Here is a 22,868-nt window from a genome sequence, read left to right as displayed (position 1 = left end):
TTTACAGACATCATCTTTCAGTCAATGTTCAGTTACTCATAGAAGACAAACAAAAAACCCAAAGAGCACAGAAAAATCAGGCTTTTAGCATTGTATGGAAAGCCAGGTATTAAAAAAAAAGCAGCTAAAAGTTTAGGGAATTTTGGGGGGAGGGAGGAAACAACCAACAAAGAAAGAATCCTGCTATGTGATAAATCTGCAAAAGTGAAGAAAAATGGTCTTATTTGGACTCAAACTGAAGTAGTTCCAAGGCTGCACGCTCCAAGAATTTGATATTATTTGGGTACCCAAGGAGCAGTAAAGTGGGAATATGGGACAGATTGTTGCTTGGCTTGTTCTGAAATGCAAGAGCCCCACTGGCAATTTCTTCTTCGGGAGGCCTTCTCGAGTTTATGTTCCAGAAAAAGACACAATATTTAAAATGTCACAGCAATGATATCTGGTGGTCTCTGTGTGATTTTCCTTGGATACCAACAGGGCTTTAGTAGCAGATAAAGAGCCCTCCTCTGGAGTGGGATTTGAGGGATGCAGAAGAAGATATACTTATCTCAAAACTGCTTTTTCTTCAGCCTGCAATTCTCACTTTTAGAGTTATTCTTTTGGCTGGTGGAGAGTCTCAACAGACTGTCAACTTTGGTTAACATGCAAATCTGTCACTTTGGGACGGATGACACATGGTCATCAAAAGGATGAGGTTACCAGTTACACGAAAACGAGTTTCAGTCGTCAAAAGGAAGGAAAGGAAAAGGATACAGGGAGTCTGCTACAAGGTCCTATGGCGTAGTGAGTGGGGTCACGGTGAGGAGCCCCTAGCCTGTAGGGGGCAGTAGGAGGCTTACCTGCCTTTGCTGGAAGGGAGGAAACTCCAAGATGGAGGGTAAGTCAGCAAAGAAAGGGGAGCTGGGTGAGGGCTTAGGGTCGGGGAGCTGGGAAACTCCTGACCCACTTCCAATTTCCTGGCACTGCTTCAAGAGAAAATAAACACCGACTGGGTCCAGGAACACTTCTGGCCCCTTTTTTACAGACGGCATGCTTTGACTGATGTCCCCTTCCTTTTCGAAAGCAAAGCAGCCTAAAAATATTATCCCCTCCAGACCCCATTACCCCAGCACACACCCTAACCCTCTGGCTTGTTACCATCTTCTGTTTTCTTTAGGAGTGCTTTTAATTAGATGTTAAATTGACAATAGCACCTAACAATTTTTACAGCTCTATTTTGGAATCCTTTCTTCCCCAGCATATGGAAAAACCATCAAGTATCACTCTCCCTCCTCAATGTTTTTTGAATTTAATGTTTTATTGCTCATTTAAAGTTGTCAACATCAACTTGGCCATGCACACACACAGATTTGTGGTGAGAAGCTAGACTAGTTTGCACACAAAGCAATTAAACCTGGCAGCTATGATTCGAAAGGATGAATATTTTCCAGTTGTGGTAGGGGCCAATCATATAGGAAAGAAACCAGCTGTTTCATGTTAGTTTCTGATGTGACTTTTCACATAGACGCTCATGTTACAAAATTTATTTTCTGTGAAGACATACTGTGAGGGCATTGTGTCATCTTTGTTCCCCTCTTAAATCCTCAGTTCTTTCTGGAAAAATGAGAAGGAGTCATGTAATGGTCATTTGGCCCTGTGTAACTGTGTCCTGGTTAAGTGCCAACTCTGATATTATAATTTAGCTACTTAATGGTTTTCTTCAGTAACATATTGAGCAAAATATTCTTCACAGCCAGATTGGGAAGGACAAGCATTTCCTTCATTTCACTCAGATATCCGCTCACTCTCTACTGAGCATATGCAAACAAGGGCTTTCACACAATCATCATTCCCATGAATTCCAGTGGGATCTGGGGGGAATTTAGTCACGCAGGATTCACCTCCTGAAGTTGGTGCTTTGGTAGCAAAGCGAATGTGGAGAATTTTTTTACCAAGAGTGTCTATATTTCTAAACTACATGCACCGCCTATTGAGTGCTTAGGTGAGAGAATGGGGTGGCCCCGAGGAAAGGGAGGAGAACCTGCAGGGGGATGTATGCCACCTCCCTGTCGCCTGTGCACCAGATGAGTCAACATCTGCCTCAGAACCAGCACTCTTTCTGGAAATCTCCAGAGGACTCCATATCCTCCAAATCTGGATATACTTTACGATGTTACCCTGAGGTTTCCATTCTATTAAATGAATAGGGCTGTATTCAAAATTCTCTCTAGTGCCTAGAGTTTGTGATTTCACCACCACTAGGAAAGCTTCATTTTTGAAGCATTTAAGCTGCCGTCTTCGATTCTGTGACCCGCTATTTTTCAAGAGCACCACAATTCCTAAAATCCATCCTTTGCTCCTCAGAAAATTAGAGAGAGGCTTAATTCAAGTACATCACACTGTTGCCTGGGCTGCAGGCTTAACTGGAACAGAAGCAAAGTTTTTCCCTCTGGCATAAATGCATGTAAATGGTTGATTAAAAAAATAGTTTTATTTTTAAGTTAGCATTTACGTAATTATTTTGGGATCATTTTAATGAAGGGTTAGGTCAGAAAACAAGTGGTGGTGTTTTCTCATTTTGCAACAATAGAAAACAGTTGATCTAAATTTTTTCTTCTTCAGTTTGGAGGAAAAGTTCCATTCTGTCAAGTAGGTGACTTTTAAACAGCCGTATTGCTTGGCAGGGCTCATTCAGAAGTGATCCTTGCCATCAGTTCAAAACACAAAATGAATTACAAGCTGAGACAAGATACACAACTTCCCTGGGTGCTGACCTTCCTGGCCTCACACTTCTAGCTCTTGAGGAGTAAAGCACTCAAAGAATCTGTTCTAAATCTCAAGATGTCTCGTGAGCCATGTGATGTTCATTTTACTAAGGAAATAAAATAAAATAAAAAATAAAAGTATTCAGAGCAGCTGGAGGAGAGAGGTAATTTGAGGTCATTGCTACACTTTGTCAATTAGCGTGTGAGTCACTCAGTTGGAAGGTATCATACAGAGGCCTCAGAGGAAGAGTTTATTCTAAAACGCCACACAAAAGGACAAGACAGAGTGGTCTTCTGTGAGCAGCTCACTAATGCCTCCAGACAGAGGCTGGCATACTACGACCCCCATGAGCCAGAGATGGCCCACTGCCTCTCTGCATGATCTCTGGCTGCTTCCACGCCACCACAGCAGGCCTGAGGAGTTGCACTCAGACCTCACCACCCGTAAAGCTCAAGATGTTTACTAGCTGGCCCTTTACAGGTGAAGTGGGCTGACTCTGGCTCTCGAGAACAGGCCTGGATGTTGAGTGTGCTTTTATATATTAGGGTAGCTTAAGGATAAACTGTAAGAGTCATATAACTGTAAAATTTAAAAACCAATGATGATGATGATAATAACAACACCTTTTACTTGTATAGCATCTTTACCTTCTCCAAGTACTTTCAAACGTATTCTCGGAGTTTGCTTTGAACAGTTAGCGAGGTTATAATCTGATCAAACAGAGAAGTGTTCCACGAAGGTTGAGATGGTGTGACTGGGTGGAGGGTAAATGATTCCTCACTGAATAACTGAAGGAGATGGCTTTCTTTCAAGTCCCTGGTGTCTATGCACTCTTGGAATCTCACATTATATGTAGCAGATGGTTTAAAGTTCAAGAATTTTAGATTAGGTTAGCGCTCGGCATAATCCTTAGTTTTACGCAACTCTACAATCAGCAAAAAAGCACATCAGTGTCAAGGAAGGGATTTAGAATGGGAAGGATATGCGGAAGATGTGATCAAATTCTAGAATCACAGGACGCCAATACAGGGAACATGTTATGTGAGCCTGGGCATTGTGGACATGTGTTTTCTTTGTTCTATATTTTCTTCTTTAACACCATGCTTCCTCCTGGGAACCATGGCTCTTCAAGTCTCAGTTCATGGAGTTCAGGTGGGGCTCCCCCCACCACTAACCCTGTGGTAGGCACATGACTCTGGCCTGGCTAGTGGGAAAACTCTGTCCCTCTAGCCACAGGGACTGGTTTACTGACAGATACATGACCCAACCCAGCCAATGGGAATTAGGCCTTTTGGACTTTTTGTTGGAACTACTGGAAATGAAGCCCTCTCTCAATCACAGGGGCTAAAGATTATGTAAGCTTGGAGCTGCCAGCGTGTCATCTTGGCTGCTACATGGAGACAGTACCTAAGAATGAAGCCAAGAATAATCAGAACCAGGAGATTGTGGGAGACATTGAAAGAGGAAAGGAGGCAGAGACAGAAAAATTGAATCCTGATAACATATTGGGCTTAGAACCAAATTTGCCTAAAGGAATCTCCTGGAATTTTCATGTACATCAGTCAATAAATCCTCTTTTCTCATTAACTAGTGTGGCTTGAGTTTCTGTCACTTGAAAGTGAAAGCGTCCTGTTGGATACACTGGTAACATTTTTCTGCTGATAATAACTTAACCTTTTTACTAAGAGGTATTTCATTCCAGTTGTGGACGTGAGCAAAAGCATAGGGCTGAAAGAAATGTCTTCCATCAAAATCTGCTGCAGAGCAGGGCAGCGCAGGACCAAAACCACACTGGTGTACCATTTCTTAATTCCAGTCTTAAAGATTCCCAAGAATGGGGTTCTATCACTAAGCTTACATAAGACGTTTCTCAGTTTTGTTAAGGGAGTTTTTCTTATTTTATGATGATATCAGGCTGGAAAGTATTTTCTTCTGAGTAGCATTCATGATGTTAACCTTCCAAAGATTTGTCAAAAATATCATTTTTGACGTTTTGTTCTTTGTTGAGGTTGTGTTCTACATCATTCAAATACTTTTGGGCCAACTTCAGACTCCAATGAATTATGTCTATCAGGTTTCTCTTTATTCCAACATTTTCTCTTCTTTTTTATTCCCAAGATATATGCATCTGTCTGCAGGGCTTAAGAAAATCTGCTGAAGTGTTGTTCTGTAATGTTTATGGATTAAATAAACAATGTTTTCCATCTGATGTCTTTACCTATAGGAATAGCTGAAGTGCCATAAATTTATAGTTTCTAAGTCAAATTACTCACCAGTTGTGTAATTCAGCAAAGGCAGCTTTGATCTTCTTCACTGAACTATCCACTTCCTCCTTGATCATGACGCGATATCTAGTTAGAGACACAGTGCAGCGTTGCAAATCCTTCACCGATTTCTCAATATTTGGGCCTAAAATTAATGTCAAGAGAAAGCATGTTAAAGCGAGCACTTTATTTTTTTATTTTTGAGCTAAACAACAACATCAAAAGCAGCTAACTCACCCCCTTCCAATAAAAAGAGAGAGATTTGTCTTTTGTTTTTCAATGGAAAAAAAAGTTCCTTTAAGAGGATGTTTATAACCCAGATTGGGTGGTTGTGTGGCCCCTGGGACAGCTGGGATCTCACCAGTGGGCTCTCTGGATGGGCCATTTGGGGCACATGTGTCTCCTCTGCCCTTTGGAAAGAGGCTCTGATCATTATGTTCTATTGCAAACTGTAGTTTCTTAGAATCTGATACGTCTAAAGACCATGTGTGCTGCTGGCTCTCTCGATAGACACCACTCTGCGTAGTTTAAAGCCAGCAGGGCTTTTGGAAGAGGAAAATGACAGAGAGGTTGGGAGAGGTGCAAATGGGCTAGAGAGAGGACAGAGCATCGCTGCCAGGTACCCTGGCTCTGGCCCCATCAGTCCTGAGCCAGGCCTGTAATTATAGCAGCAGCACTTAAAGCAGCTCTGTGGGTGCCAATCTTGCCTGATTTCCTGAAACTGTCACTAGGGTTTACAGACAGTGCAGAGCAAACAGGCAAATTGTACCTATCCCAACAAGGGCATGTTTCTTAGAAGAAAGAAATCTCTCTCAAGAAAAGTGAGAAGGTATAATCAAACCCAAGCCAAGGAAATCAGATGCAACTGAGGCTGAATGAGAAGAGTATTATTCAATCTTCTGGCAATCAGAAAGGAAGTGATTTAGCCCCTTTCATTTTTAATACCAGTTATGTGTAAAGTATATCAAAGCTCAAAAAGTGATAAAAATATAATGTGTCAAATATTAAACTCTCTTTCAGTGTATATTGTCTGCAAGTCCTAACACAGAACTGAATTTACGTGAGGAAGGTAATATCAGAAGAAGACACAGCAGCCTCTAAACTCATCTTCATTCAGTGCAAGTTCAGCACTTACAAACTCACATATTGGGGAAACATTCAGCCTTCTCATTGCTAAAAGAGCTCCTGCATTAACATTTGCTTTATAGGCTGTAAGGGGAGAAAGTATTTGTGGTGCAAATTTAACGATGCCTACTAAGAGAAGAATGGCCACAGAGGGGCAGAAAAAGGGGACATAATTCCACTTAAACATTCAAGACCTTTAATTAACAATGAAGGAATCACATCTGGCTTTCAATCTATGTGGCTCACAGAAAGAAATGCAATTTCATGTGTATCTCTCTTCACTAAGCAGCATCTTTTGGAAAGTTCTGTCATTTGGGTACTCCTCTGTGTGTACAAAATACGTTGAATCATTTGTGCAAAAGAAATCACTTTACCTCTTTTCTTTGCCAACTCATCTGGCTTTATTTCAAGATGAGCTGCAGGGGCATTGGACTTAACAGGAGAAGTTTTTGCCTTAGGCTTGCTTGGGTTACAAGGCTGCTCAGCTGACCAGTGTAGGCCATCTGACCCCTCTGGTGTTCCATGTATAGGTTTGGGGTTCCCATCTAAGGATAGTTTCTGTTGCAGTGGTCTGTTGCCTTCTGTAAGAAAACACCAAATAATGACTGTGAAGTGATAAACTAAAAACACTGATGATAAAGTGATGGGGGATGCCGCGATTTTTGATTTTGTTAACATGTTGGCAATAGTGCCTTTCACTGCAAACAGTCAAGAAACTGTTTTAATAGATGCCCCAGGAGATGAAAGGATATACTGGAAAGAACCTTGTACTTGGAGTTACAAGACCTGGGTGGGTGTTTTGGCTCCAGTAATTACTTGCAGAGTGACCCCAGGTGAGCCACTTATCTCTGAGCCTTAGTTTCCTCACCCATAACCACCCAGGAAGGTCATTAGGAGTCTTACATGAGGTGAACAGTTTGTTTTCCCCCATTCAGTAAAGGCTTAGGTGTCTTTAAGTATGATTTCATATTGAGGCTATAAAAACATAGCCCTCCCATCTCCAAGTGCTACATCAATGTCTTGTGGTATTTTATTCAGAATTAATGAAGGCAGAAGAGTGACTGGAGATAGGGCAAGAATGTAGTGACAACAGGTTCTATGATCATTTCATCTAATTTATGGAAGGATTAAATCAGGAAACATCATCACAGTAACTCAACTATATTTGAAATCTAGGGAGTCAGATTCTCTCTGGAGCTTTAACAGATGTGACAATAAATTAAGCAGCGCATTGCTTTCGGCGTCTTTTAAAGGTAGGTCCCTATTTAGTTATTTCTGGAGTGAATTAAATGGCACCTTAGTGGCCTGAAAAGGAAATGTATCACCATTAACATCTTACAACCAGAGAGAGCTTTGGGTGTGAGAAAAGGGGAAGCCGGCATGCTTTTGCAGGTCAGGTTCTTAGAGAAAGCTGGGTGTAGTGGAAAGAATGCAGGTTTGGCACATTCTGATCTTCCCGATGTCTGGATGACCCTGTAGGAATGACTGCGCTTCTCTGGCCAACTGCAGCTTATACCCAAACCGAGCACGACATCATCTCTGCGACGCCCAGCCCCCTTTCAGATAGTCACCCTGCCTCACTTCTCTCTACTCCGTGGTGCCTTGTAAAAACTTAGTGCATTATACTCTAACACAAGGTTTCCATGTCTGTCCCTTCCTTGCAGAGGCTGTGACGCACTTGAAGGCGTCTCTGCAAGGTGCTAAAATCATTCGTTTTTGAAGCTCCAGTACTTGTGTCTAGCTCAATAGCTATCTGTAGAACTGTGACTGAATTAAAGTACTCTTAAAATGATTTCATAGGAAAAAAAACAAGAAACAAAGAATACCTTTCCTGACACTGTCACAAACATTAGAGACTACACTTGGAAAGTACAAAAGAATATGATCTGGTCCTCGTCAACTTGATTTTAGACATTTGCCCATTTATAATGGGTAAATTTGACTTTAGTTGAATCCATCATTTACTACCTATATATCAAAAAGGCACAGCATACGTTTTTATGGGCTGAATACTGAGTGCCCTTTAAAATTTACTTAAAGGGAAATTACAGCATCCAATGAAATGTTCAGCCCAGGTGGTGAACAAAGTAAATAAGTACTGAAAACATCATTTCCTCCAGTAATAAAACAGATTTAAATGGTAGTATACATTTTATCTTTAGTTATAATAAAGTTTGGAACTTCCCTGTAGAGCAGTAGTTGTCAAACTTTAGTGTGCATTAGTTTTTCCCCTAGTACTTATTGCAAATGCAAATTCCCCAACACCACCTCCAGAGATTTTGATTCAGAAGTAGATCCAGGATTCAACTTCCTAGGTACTTCTGTTGGGGTGGAGATGGGTGGTACCTAGGTAGTACCACCCACCAGGAGAAACTCTACTGTGAAAGATGAAAAACTAATTTTTTTTTTTTTTTTTTTGGCCGTGCCCCGTGGCATGTGGGATCTTAGTTCCCTGACCAGGGATTGAAGCTGCGCCCCCCTGCAGTGGAAGCGTGCAGTCTTAACCACTGGACCATCGGGGAAGTCTCGAAAAACTAATTTTTTGATGAATCTATAAAGGTTTTGTTAAAAGTAATTAAGTATAGGCTGGTTCCACCTCACTGCCGCTCTAAATCATAGCTGAGATTCAGGCTTGATGAAATATTATAAATTGAGAATCTAAAATACAGCTCATTGTACATAGTATAGTAAATTACTGTTATTCTTGAAAATAAGGGGACTTCTATTATAGCCTAGTGGAAATAAAGACCTTAGAACAGAGGAAAATATTATTCTGTTGAATGCAAAAGCATTTTAAATGGAAGACAAGCATGCAAATGAGCTTGGGCTCATTAACCTAGAGCTGAAAATATTTTGTTTGTGTATCAGAGAACTGATATGTGGGTACTGGTTCATTTCTTCATTCATCCAAAAACTATTTATTGAGAAATTTGAGTAGTAGTATTTTTTTAGGTCCTGAAAAGCTGTCTCATTGGTGAGGTCATTGAATGCTGGAAAGATCTGAATTCTCAAAGACTACTTGGATATATTTGCACACTGGCTGTACAGATCTGTCTCCAAATATAGTAAAACTCTAGGACTCTTTCAGATGAAAATTGGTGGAGAGTTATAGAACCATAATAGAATTAGGTTCATCTTGACCACAAATCCGGATATTTCTAGCAACAGAATAACAAGAGTTCTTTCCTGGATACAGTGATTTTCCTCTAACATCATGGGCTAGAAGTACCATCAGTTTTCTACCTTTCTGGAATCCACTTGTAAACTTCAATAGACTATAGTTGACTTGGAGTTGATTCATATCACTGTCCATTAAGGTAGCCACTAGCCACATGTGGCTATTGAACACTCGAAATATGGCTTGTCTGAATCAAGTTGGCTGTAAGTGTAAATTACACACTGAAATTTGAAGGCTCAGTACAAAAAAAGAAGAGTTTAAAATATTCCTTTGATAATTAAAAAAATATTGATCACATGTCAAAATGATTTTGGGTATGTTGTTAGATAAGATATATTACTCAATTTAATTCACCTGCTGCTTTTTACTTTTTTAATGTGTCTCCTAGAAAATTTAAAATTACATATATAGCACACATTATATTTCTATTGAAAAGCACCAATATACACCAAAAGAAGCACGAGACTGTTGGTCTCTCTAGACTAAGAGAGTATTGATTTTAGTGCAAACTTAAAATATCCTCTGCAATTTCTACATGAGAAAAGTGGAGACAGTGATGTACTATCTTGTTCATCATTACATGCTTGGTGCCTTGTGAGTACGTGATGAACACTGAATGGATGCATGAATGATTGAATCAGCATTACTTTGGTACTGTGCACGCCTGGGGCTTTTCCAATTATAGGGAGCCTAGTTTGATATGAGTCTCTGGCTGTGTCTTTATCCTATAGTCACCAAATACTTGAACCAAAGTAGCTACATCTTGGAAAGAAAGGTTCTCTCTGGAAACACCCAATCTGCCCAGACTTCAATAAAAATTATATACATTTAAATTTAATCCTTGTCCATGTATTTAAAAAATTGCTCCTAGAAGCTTATGTGTTTTTGAATCTATTACCTAAGCCTTCCTTTTATTAAAAATACTTATCAAATCCCAATATTTACATAACTTCTTGAGTATGATTCTGGTTTCTGATTCAATTTAACTCAACAGACCTGTATGGAGTGCCCACTCACTATGTGCTTGCCTTGGCTAAATCACAGGAGTTAAATTGGACATAGTCTCTTCCTTTAGTTCTATCAATTGCTGCTTCATGGGTCTGGAAGCTTTGTTGTTAGGTGCATGTAAAGTTAGGGTTGTTATGTCTCCTTAAGGAATTGATCAATTTATTATTATGAAAAGATCCTAATTATCTCTGGTAATATTCCTTGTATTGAAGTCTTCTTTGGTGTTAATATAGCCTCACCGACCTTATTATGCTTACCTTTCGGATAATATATCTTTTCCTTTCTCCTTTAACTTTTGGCCTGTCTCTCTTTCTATGTAAAGTGCATCTCTTGTAATCAGCATATAGTTGGGTCTTGCTATTTTATCCAGGCTGTCAATCTCTGCTTTTTAATTTGAGTTTTTAGTCCATCTCCATTTAATGTAATTTTTGGTATTACTGGGTTATGTTTAGCATTTTGAGTTGTGTCTATTCTTTATTTCTTTGATCTTTTTCCTTACTTCTTTTAGGTTAATTTGTTTTCAAGTAATAGTTAGTCTTATCTTTTTTCGTGATACCTCTTCATTCTTTGTCTTTATAGACTGTTCCAAGGATTACAGTATGTATCATTAATTTATTACAGTGTCCTTTGAATCAATATTATACTGCCTCACGTATAATGTAACCATACAATAGTATAATTCCACTTACCCACTCCTGTCAATTGTATATTTATAGTCATATATTTTACCTCTACATTTGTTGTAAACCTCACAATACATTGTTATTGTTTTTGCTTTACACAGTCAATTGTTTTTTTAAAAAAATAAGAGAAAAAAACTTTTCTTTTTATCCATATATTTACCATTTTCAGTATTTTTCATTTCTTCCAGCAGATCCAAATTTCAATCTGGTATCATTTACTTTCAGCCTAAAGAATATCTTTCAGCTTCTTTTGTAGTGCAAGTCTGCTGCTGATGAATTCTTTCAGCTTTTGTTTATCTAAAATTATCTTAGCTTTACCGTCCTTTTTGAAGGATATTTTCACTAGATATACAATTCCGTATTGGCAGTTATTCCCATTACATTACAGATTTCATTCTAGTGTTTTCTGGCCCATATTGTTTCTGATGAGAAGTCAACCTTTATTCTTTTTGTTGTTTCCTGTTTGCAATGTGTCTTTTTTTCCCCTGGTTGCTTTTAAGATTTTTGTCTTCACTTTTGACTTTCAGCAGTTTGACTATGATACGCTTTGGTGTGATTTTCTATCATTTACTCTGCTTGGATTTTGCTGAGCTTTTTGAATATGTGGGTTGTTGTTTTATGCTGAGTTTGGAAAAACTGTGGCCATTGTTTCTTCATAAGCACCCTCCCTCCATTCTCTTCTTTTTTTCTTCTGAGATTCCTATTGCATATCTGTGAGACTGCTTGATACTGTCCCTTAAGTCACCAAGGCTCTGCTTTTTGTTGCTGTTTTGTTTTTTCTTTTAATCTTTTTCTCTGTTCTTCAGTTTGTTTATTTTTATTTTTAATTAATTAATTTATTAATCTTAGTTCCCCGACCAGGGATCGAACCCATGCCCCATGCAGTGGAAGCGTGGAGTCTTAACCACTGGACCTCCAGGGAAGTCCCTGTTCTTCAGTTTGGATGATTTCTTCTGACCTGTCTTCAAGTTCACTGATCCTTTAGTCTTTATTGTCCAAATTGTTGCCAAAGGCATCTGATGACTTTCAAAGAAATTCAGTTATTGTACTTTTTAGTTCTAGGATTTCCATTTTATTCTTTTTATCTCTCCTAAAATTCTCCTCTCTTCACCTTATTTTGGTAAAATTTTAAAACATATTTATAATCCTTATCTGCTGATTCCAACATCTGGGTTGTCTATGGGTCTGCTTCTAATGACTAATCTTTTCCTTCACTATAGGTCACATTTTCTTCTTTCCATGTCTAGTAATTTTTTAAACTGGATACTGAATATTGTGGATGACACAGTGAGAAACATTAGATTTTTGTTATTTTCCTCTAAAGAGTTTTGTATTTTGTTCTAATAAGTCATTAAAATACCAGCATATCACTCTCTGCTCCCCCCACCCTGCCTTTTGCCTTGGAGGCAAATGTTAGGCATCTTATAAAACAAGCTGGAATGGAAGTAGGTAAGGGGATAGTAGACTGTTCCTTAAAATACCTTTATTTAATTACCCTGTTTTATATTTCTTTTCTTAAGTTTGCCCCCCATCCTATCTGCTGACTCCAAATCCAGAGTTTCTCCATTTTCTGACAGGCAGTCAGCATCCTCCCTCCCAAAGCTCTCTCCCTCTGAATTCTATGCTGCAGTTTCCCATACTCTGCTTCAACAGTCAATCCTCTTCCACCTACTTTCCTTCCTCTAGAAATTGAGGCCCTCTTTTCCCTTTTCTTCATTATTGTGGATTTCTATATTTAAAAATCCTTTACTATAATTCAGTGGGGTTTATGATGAAGAAGATATAAATTTATGCCTTTCTTTTTCTTAAAAAATTTTTGATATGCTTTGCCAAATTATTTTCCAGTCACTTGGACCCACTGACATTCAGCTGTAATGCATGCAATTGCAATTGTTCTCACACTTAACTCTTGCCAATACTGAGAACTATCAATTTTCCAGTTACTAAATCTCAGTATCAACTTACATATTGGACTTGTCCTTGACTTGATTTATTTTTTTTAATAAAATAAATAAATTTATTTATTTTACAGAGCAAAACATGAACTGTGGTGGTTGTTTTTTGTTAGCAGAACCAGAGAAAACAAATCTTCCTTTTGGGAGAAATACGTGAACTTAGATTCAAAGGTTTTCATAATATATGTACAGCCATGTATGTGTTCAGATTTGAAAGTTTCTGAAAACTCCCTTTTCTCTTTAGCTTTTACTTTTTAGTGAAAGCCTCATGTACTTAAAAGTAGACTGAAGGAAGTATATGCAGAATTCAAATCTAAATTTAAAGGATGTCTTAAATACAGAGTAGTTCTAAAACAATTATTTTAACCCATTGAGTTAAGATGATTTCATAGTCTCCTATACAAATGTAATTTCAGTAAATCACATCATATGATGACAATTAACTTAGTATTGTAAAGTAGTTCTATCTAGAAAAAAATGATAAACAAAAAATAATTTTGTTGTTACAAAATAATGCCTAAAATTGCTAACATCTGTGTTAAAGCATTACCATTCTCTTAAAAGTATCAATACTTAAGTGAATTCAATAGTGTTTCATAATAAGCAATAATAAAGTAATTGGTAGTTCTTTAATCATTGATCTTAGTGTTCTTAAATACTCACAAAAGAAGAAATGTAAATGGAAATTAAACATCTTAAAAATGTTCCATCTTTCTACTAATCAGTTTTACAAATAAAAACAATGAGATTAGTGCAATCTTTCTGGACAGCAATATATTAAGCACTTAAAAAATATCCATACCCTTTGAACCCAATAATTCCACTTCTAAGAAAATATGCCAAGGGAATAATCATAATTGTTCATAAGCACTTAAAAAATATCCATACCCTTTGAACCCAATAATTCCACTTCTAAGAAAATATGCCAAGGGAATAATCATAATTGTTCATAAAGATTTATATACAAGAAATGTTTGCTACAGCATTGTTTATAATAGCAAACAAATGGAAACAATGCACATGGACAACATTTTGGGAATAATTAAAATAAACATGGCAAATTGCAGCCATTAAGGTCATGTTTTTAAAGAACATACAATGATGAGGTAATGTTTATAATGTCATGTTAAGTAAAAAGCAGAATACAAAAGTTCACCCGCTATATAATATTTGTAAAAACAACCCCTATATATCTGTGCATTTAAAACATTCTGAAATGAAATTTAACAGTATTTTTTTCTGGGAGGTAGGATATTTTTCCCCTTAAACCTTACTGCATTTTTCATATCTCTCCAATTAATATAAATGCCTTTTAAAACCAGAAATACAAAATCCATAATTATCTTTAAAAAGCAGCACAGCAACTTAAACTTTTTAATTAACCTAAACTTATCCACATATTTTATCATTAATAATTCAATACAACCATGAAAAAGGCTTGTTTGAGTTCCTATCACGTCCAGTTATTGTTCTAGACGCCAAAAACGCAACAGTGGTGAAAGACATTTGTGGTTCCCATCTTTATAGAACTTGCAGTCTCATAGGAAGACATATAAATCAAACCACCACACAAACAAATGTAGAATTACAGCTGTGTTAAGTGTTATGAAAAGAAAAGTACACAGAATATGAAATCCTCAATTGGAGTATTTGACTTAGGGATATCAAGAATGAATTCTCCATGGAAGTAACAACTAAGCTCACCTGAAATTACATGAAAAACTAATCAGATGAAGAGGGCAGGCAAGTACATTCCAGGCAGAGACAGTACTTGAGGCAGTTATCAAGTTATTGTCTCTCAACTCCAAATCCACTCTTCTTTGCCCTACTTTGTGATACTGGAGCTGGACCCTGTAAACAATTGTTTTGCCAACTGGCAGAATGTTAACTTTGTCAGTAGAGGGCAACAAAGGGGTCCTGCAAGGCGATGAAGACAGAAATACACTTCCCGTCTAGGTTCTGGTCCTTCACTATTATTATTATTCACCACAGGAGCCAGCAGCCATGCAGAGGAGCTCCAGCTGCACCCTCATGCCATGTTCCCTGGCTCCCCCGCCCTGATAGTGGCTTTGAGCAGTTCCAGTCTATCTACACCCTATGGCAACGGTGGACTTCTTCTACAGAACAGCTTGGGCCAGGCCCTATGCCAAGATTTCTTGCCACCACAAGGCAGCATGCACGTTCCTCTGGGTAGCCACACACCTTGTTTGATGAGGTCAGTCTCAGTTTTAGACTGGGGGACTCTCCCAGCCCTCGTTCCTTTATTGTCCAGTCTTCCTGGAGGTAGTAACTGCTCTCTTGACACATCTAGACCCCTGAGAGTCCTTCCTTACCCCTTTTAGTAGTTAGCCACCTCCTACAGTTTTAGTTAGCAGTTCTTCCTATTACATTCCTCCCACCCAAATAACCAGCGTGGCTTCTGTCTCCTGACTTGAACCTGGCTGTTATACACGGCCAGTACGTGGGACTAAGAGGAGACCAGTACGGCTGAAGCAGAGAGCAAGAATGAACATGCTGTGCATTGAGGCTGGGACAGGACACAGGGGCCAGAACATGCTGGGCTTGCAGGCGAGGGTAAGACTTTTGGTCTTTATCTTAAGAGTTCAAATATGTGTTATCTGAAAAGATTACAGGATAGAGAATGATTTAGAGGGGAACAGAGTGAATGCCATGATATTAATGAGTGGACACCTAGAGAAGCAGAGGCAAGAAAGGATGGCTTTGATGGGAAGGTAGAGATAGAGACAGTGAGAAATGGATGGATTCCAGGAATATCTGAAAAGGAGAATCAACAGAACTTGGTGATGAGGAAGATGTCATGACTGAGGCCTGGATTTCTGGCTTGCGGAATGGATGGACGGTACACTAAGATCAGGAACAATAAAAGAAAGCTAAGACTGGGAAGGGAGATCAGGAGTTTGTTATGAGCATGTTGTTAAAGTGCTTTGAAATATCAAAGTGAAAATGTCAAGTAAGAGTCTGAGTTCAGAGAGTAGCCTCGGCTGGGATGATGAGTTTGTGAGCCAGTGTACATAATTAAGGCTAGGGTATGGCTGAAATGATCTAAAAAAAGAGTACAGCTCCATATGAGAAAGGATTTGGAGCTAACCCAGCTTTGATGAGCCTCAACAATTAACAGCCAGTAAGAGAAGACTTAGAGGTAAACTTGGTGGGAGCAATTTCCTTGGAGTAATGGGGCTGTAAGCCATATGAACAGGTTGATAAGTGAGAGAGAGGTAAAGAAACGGAGACCTTGAGTAAAGACAACTCTTTTAAGATGTTACAGCATAATGGTCCAGTGATGAAGCCCCAAGAAAACTCTTTTCACATTACAATTATTGTACACCTTAATTTGCATTTTTCATCATTCTTCTATCTCTACATGACAGGCTAATTAACAGAAATTCAGAGGAACCAATAACTTTGGAACAGAGACCAAAACAGGTTTATTCAGAAGACATAATGTCAGTCAGTTCTGCCTTTTCATAACTTCTTTATCAAATACAGATAGACTTTATTACTTCATTCACGTTCTATAAGACTTGATCAGCTCAGAGGGCATAAAAGCTGGGAACTTTCTAATTGGAAACCAATCTTTTAGTTTAATTTACATTGTCTTTACAAGGTCTCACACGTCATTAATACTTTTACAGGTTTATTTACATTAGAAGATAATAGATAAAGTCGATGGATTAATAAGCTGTCAATGACACAAGGTAGGCATGTTAACTTGACTTGTGCTGCAGACTTATTTCTCTGAAAAACAGGCTTAATTCTCATAGCATTCTGATAGAACCATTTAGATCTTTGTTCAAAATTAAGAAAAAAAAAAGGGAAGGCCTTTTATTCTTTGCAAGGAGTGCATTCCATTTAATTAAGTCTGTTTTTAACTGAAACTGCCGTAACAAGGTTTGAGTGGGAAGTTACGAAGGTATCAGCTATTCAGAGATGAGTAGGTTTGTGGTTTTGCTATAAGGATGCAGCAAAAGTAGTTTTTAAATGAGAAAGAGAAGGGAGAGGGCTCTGGATTTCACTGTATCCAGGTAACAGAAAAACACCCGAGGGGTTTTAATATCCTGTGTCCTCGTGTCGATACATCCTATGTCTGTCTCCATCTCTTTCTGCTTTATCACACACACAGAAAGGAAGCAGAGGCCTAAGCCATTGAAAACACAATGTAAGGCCACCCCTAATACTACCTGAACAGTTCAGTCACAGTGATGCTGGAAGCGGATGTTGAGACTGAACAACACACAACTACAAACGAGAGTTAACACCAAGGATCTGATGCCAAAATAATAGAGTGAGAATAATGATAAATGTGCTCTAAAATATAAGCTTCAAAACGCCTGTTCACATGACAGTACTTAATGTCAGCTATATATACGAATAAAGTACTATATCTTTAATTAAAAACCAATGGTTATAACTCTACAAGGGCTTCACCTAAAATAATCCTTAATTAAAGTTTAAATAAAACATTGGCTGTTCAGACCAAGATAGCTTGATGTGACAGAATGTGAACAGGGGCATCTTCAGCCTCAATGTCTCAGCATCCATGTCTCCTCTTCATTCACTCATGTCACGTATGGCCTTATCTGAAGTTGCTACCCACACTTCCCTTCGTGCCCCAGTCTTTCTCCTACTTGCTGCCTTCACAACATTTACTATAATCTATAATCATTCAGCTGTATTCTGCTTTACTATGCATCTCTCCATGAAGGCAAAACCTTTTTAATTTTGTTTACTTCCTCTAGAAGAACTTCTGGTGCATGTTATATGCTTAAAACATTTCCTGGATAGAAAAAGAAATGATTTGAGGGTTTACTTTGTGCCAGATGCTGTGCTGATCACTTTATGTATCTCATTTACTGCTCACCACAATCTTGTAAAGTAGAATATTTTGCAAGTGAAGATAAAAACACAGAGTGGTTAGCTTGCCCAGGGTCACACAGCTAGTAAGTGACAAGGCCAAGATTTGAATCCAAACATGTTTAATGCTAAAGCCCTGGTTCTTAGCTATGATATTATGTTGCTTCCATCTGAGAGCTGGCATGACTGAAATCCTGGAATATACACGTTTGGCTTTTCTATTAAAGTTCTCGGCAAGCTGCTTTCTTCTTGTTGATCTTTTCTAATCCTCTGGTCCAATATAGGGTTTAGAAAAGCAGGGGAGATAATCTTGTAGCTAGGGCCAACAACAGCATTAAAAAATCTGCTTGGAAATCCTATAGGGAACCTCACACCATAAAAATATTGTAAAACAGTCTGTTGCTGTTGTTGCTTTTTAATAAGAAGCACAAATGAAGGACAAGCAGCCAACATTCTAAAATAACAGGACCCTTTCTCTCACATTTGGTTCAGTTCACCTAGAGAATGAGAAAGCAGTTCTGTGCCAGAGGCATGCCAAACACAGAATCTGCACTGCAAGGGTAAAACGATGGAGCTGCTCCTGTCCTCCGATACAGGGCAGACTGCGAAATCTGGTTTGTGGAGGTCAGTGAACACTGCATGGGGCCTTCTGTTTGAGACAAGTAACAGGTAACAGAAGAGCTGGCTTCCCAGGATGCTTGACAAGATGAGAGGATATAAAGGAAGCCTGCTGGGAAGAGAAGCTGAAGACAAGGAAAGCCCCGCCCCCAAGTTTATCTCAGTGGAGCCAGTTGGCGGCCCATAATCCTGCTCCTTTCCTATTGGATGGGAATTGTGTCCAGAGGGAGAAAGACAACACAGGAATCTGAATTCCTATTCTGGCCCGTACAGTGATAAGCACTTATACATTTCAGCAATCTGAGCCTTAAGAAAAATAGCGCAGGAGCAACATTTAAGATAATTGAACCCTAAGGGTATAATGTGCTTCAGTCATTTAGATGGAGCCTTAGAAATAAAAATGATCCTTGGCATTACATTTGGTAAAACTAAATCTTGATCTACTCCTTGTCTGAGTTTGTACTTGGATGCAGATGATCTTGATTGGATTATGTAAAAGATCCAATTTGAGCTGTTATTAAAGAAATACAGAAAAAACTACTCCAAGGCTTAAAAAAGTAATTTTGTACTAAGTTTAAATCAAACTCCCCAACTTCAAAGCTATATGCTGATATGCAGTGTTGTCCCACTCGACAGTACTATATTTACAGCCTGAAATGATGATGCTTTGGGTGGTTATTTTTCATGTGGGAAGTCACACTAACACCCTGGAACCACCTGCATATATCTTAAAGCTAACTTTTCTCCTACCAGAAAATGATCCTTTTAAAACTTTTAAAAAGAGAGATCTTGAATGTCAAGGTGTTATAAAAAGATAAATCATGCATTCCACATGTTCACAGCCTGTTGCCCAGCTGGGCATTCAGAGCAGGCTTTCCTGAGGCAGTTTCATTATTGGAAAGCTTGATAAATGCTCCACCACTAGCAGACTGGAGATTTCTTTTAGGCTCATACTTCGAACTCGCTCAAGTACAGAATACCATTATCTAGCTTTGTTATGATTACTTTTTCCTAATTTTTCAATTATGCATCTTTTAGGAGTAAGGGAGCCTGTGGTTTTAGCAATAACTCTCTAACATGTGCATAAAATTGCATCGATTCGAGTCACGCTTTTGCTAACCAAAGAGAGTTACCCCTGGGTGTGGGTCTTCTCAGTTTCTCGACCCAAGGGCCTTGGGTCTCCTCAGCTATAAAGTGAGGGGAGTAAGGAATCATTCCCATCCTTTTCAGTTCCAAAGGTCTACTCAAAATGGGGTGCAGAATGCCCAAGACCCAACACTCATCTGTGAAATATCTAGCAGAGGTCTCAGGATTTCTGATAGACTGATAAGCATTTCAGAGTCATTTGACAGTTTTGGCATCAACTTCCTGATGAACCTTCATTATCTTTGGGAAGGAAAACTTAACTAGTTATAAACTCATTTTAAAATTTATGATCACAATAAGTGAGCTGCTGAGGAATGGTGAACCAGGAGGATTCCCTTCCTTTTGCAAAAACATCTAACCTTCCATCATCATCATTTTATTCTTTAACAGAAAAATTTACATGAGTGATAGATTTGTATTATTAATTGTTAACAAATAATACTGACATACCTCAATGCCTTCATGCTAAGCTTACAAAACCAAAGGGATACTGGGATGGCTCTTTGTGCAATAAAGTATTCTTCGCCAAAAGTTTCATGATAGCGTTCACAAAAGCCCCCTGGTACAGAGAACTCGTCGTATAGGTACTTAACTTTCAAGGCAGCTATCCACTGTGAAGTGAAGTGATTCAATACTGCATTTGATCTAATGTCATATACTTGACAGAGTTACTTAAATTGTTTTAGGAAGAAGGTATAAATTATAAGTAAATGAACAACTATATGTGCTGGGCTTTTAGTGTATGATTGATATCACAACAGCAACTTGAGTAATTAGCTTTTGAAATAATTTGTGTGAAGGCAAATCACAAGCAAAGTTGGGAATGTGCCACTCGATTATTTAATTTCTTTCTCCTTCCCTGACTATAAATCAAAACATCCTCAAAATTGTAGGCAGAGGAAAAGCTGAATTAAAAGATTACTGGAAAATCCAGATTCTAAATAGAAGTAGGTTATTTTCGTTGTTTGTTTCTAAGAAATCATTGTGTAGTAAGGATTATCTGAATTACAGCACTATTAATAGTGCTGTTAGGTAATGTGTTTATGGAAGAAAATTAGAGCTTTGTGAGCAATTTAAAAACTTCCTAGTGTGTCATATGGTATCAGTTATTTAATGCTTCCTCATGGTATCCCTGATTCAATACTGGTTACCATGTGATTTTCTGTTTGCACTTGTCTTTTCTGCTAGACTAAACTCTTCTCAAGTAGGGCCCCTGTCTTATTCATCCTTGGTTTATCTTAGGAGGCATTTTGAAAAACAGGGCACTTTTAAAATTTATCTAAATGACTGTGTATGGGTGGGTGTTGGGGGCAGGATGCTAAATGACTCACAATCACAGGAATCCCACACAACGAAGAACTGCCCTGTGACCTGAACTTTCTCACATCCTCCTAGACACAGGACATGTAAACCCAAGTATTTTTTGTAGTTTTCCTATGGACTTCCAAGGTTTACTTGTATTTCTAGGCTTCAACTACTGTGGAAATTAAGAGAAAACTGTACTCTTTGGTGTTCAGAACTTTACCAAGAGTTTTTCACCATCTGGAAAATCCCGTGGCCAATCACATGGGCAGTCACATTATTTGAGTTGACAATCAGCACTTGTCAGTCTGTATTTGTAGCAGCTGCATTCACAGTGATCCCATGTCTACATAAAAATATACTAATTCAGTTCTTACTTCACATATCACACATAAAGAAACAGTGTTCATGTTATCCAGTTGACTACTGTCTCTCTTCTTTTAAGTGCAAAGTGATTCATTATAATTGGGTGTGAACATCTGGCCATTTTATTAGGCCCTCTGCTTTAGTTGTTCTTGAACTTCTTATGTTTTTATATTATTGAAATTTTGTTTCTAGGTAGATTATATTATCTATGAATTTTATTTTAGTATTTGATATAAAAATGGAGCTTTGGGTCAGACAGTATTGAAGACCACTGATCTAGTAGATTCCTGTACAGCTGCCTTATTTTGCAGAAAAGAAATGGAACACTAGAGATGAAATGATGCCCCCAAGGTCACACAGTTGATTAAGTAACCTTTTGTCGAGTAATGAATATATAGCTATAGCACAAGTAATTAACATTCCAGATTCTAACACCCTGGGATATATATTCTATCACATAATACAAAATACCAGGAATTAAAATAACTTGGCCTACCCTTTAATAACATTTCCTTTGGTCACCAATTATCCCTCCCTTATCCCAGCAAAAGTGTCTACAAAGAAAATTTCTTTAAACTGGAATTTCCTTTTTCCTGATGATCCCAATACAGACTAGAACTATATTTTTTAGATTAAAAAACCCTCTGACTTAGTGCAGGGCTAGATTGCACACTTCTTCTTTAGCCTTGTCACCTCCCTCCCCGCCTCCACCATCCTGCGAGAAGACCGCTTGAATCTGTGGACACCATAAAAGAACACTCTTTCCCTTCCAATAACATCAACAGTAGCAATGACTCTCCCAGTGGGTCCCTTGGCATCCTTTTCTTCTATGTCTTCCTAAGTAACTTTACTTAAGAATAACTGACCTGTGACCCCACGGAGTGCCTTTGAAGGTTCCTCGAGTATTGAGATCTTTTTCTCACGGGGGGCAAGGGCTGGTTTTTCACTGGCAGAATCAGTGGATGAGCTGTCCTTCTCACAGCCGTTGACGTGGCCATTTTGTATCTCTGGCGGCGGTGGCTGCACAGGCCCTGCTTCGGGCCTCTCTGCCTTGTCTTTAGCATCTTTGTTGCCTTGATGCTGCTTGGACTTGCTTCTTTTTCTCTTATTGTTCTAGAATGAGAAACAATTGAGAAGATAATATTATTCAGCTCACACCCTTGAAATAGAAGGTGAACCCGAGAGACCAAAATAAGATATGTTACCCTTTTTTTGTTTTCTGGCTCTTCTAATAGAATGGGTGAAAACGCCTATGTCTTTATTAACCACCCAAGTTAATGTAAATATCTTCTTTCCTACAATGAGCTGTATAAACTTTTATCTCGTAAGCATAGTAAACAAAAAGTTTTCTTTAAAAGGAAAAAAGCAGCAGGAAATGGCTTCAATAGCTGACACATTATTTGAGCACATTGAGTTGCTACATAGCTGAATGGTCATACAGGAGAGTCTTGTGATAACTGCCCTGGAAGAACTTGAATTCAGCTATTGTGCTATTGGAGAAGAGGTCTCATTTCTTTTCTTTTTTTTTTTTTTTTCTTGCCGTACGCAGGCCTCTCACTGTTGTGGCCTCTCCCGTTGCGGAGCACAGGCTCCGGACGCGCAGGCT

At 38.5% G+C, this 22,868-nt stretch overlaps 1 protein-coding gene across 3 annotated transcripts in view; it reads right to left on the bottom strand.

Annotated features, from left to right (window-relative positions):
• SPATS2L (spermatogenesis associated serine rich 2 like) overlaps positions 1 to 22,868 on the bottom strand; it is a 176,737-nt gene that overhangs the window by 29,714 nt on the left and 124,155 nt on the right. For 2 of the 3 annotated variants that reach the window (XM_024124448.2, XM_024124447.3), the window contains exons 6-8: positions 22,129 to 22,375; positions 6,509 to 6,715; positions 5,019 to 5,154 (exon numbers count right to left, since the gene is read on the bottom strand). In XM_024124448.2, coding sequence (XP_023980216.1) covers positions 5,019 to 5,154; positions 6,509 to 6,715; positions 22,129 to 22,375 — 590 coding nt within the window. The remainder of the gene's footprint in view (positions 1 to 5,018; positions 5,155 to 6,508; positions 6,716 to 22,128; positions 22,376 to 22,868) is intronic. The other variant, XM_024124449.3, reaches the window with a different exon arrangement.

Source organism: Physeter macrocephalus, chromosome 2 (genome assembly GCF_002837175.3).
Source record: "Physeter macrocephalus isolate SW-GA chromosome 2, ASM283717v5, whole genome shotgun sequence".
Classification (NCBI taxonomy): domain Eukaryota; kingdom Metazoa; phylum Chordata; class Mammalia; order Artiodactyla; family Physeteridae; genus Physeter; species Physeter macrocephalus.
This window is presented reverse-complemented; position numbering and strand designations above follow the sequence as displayed.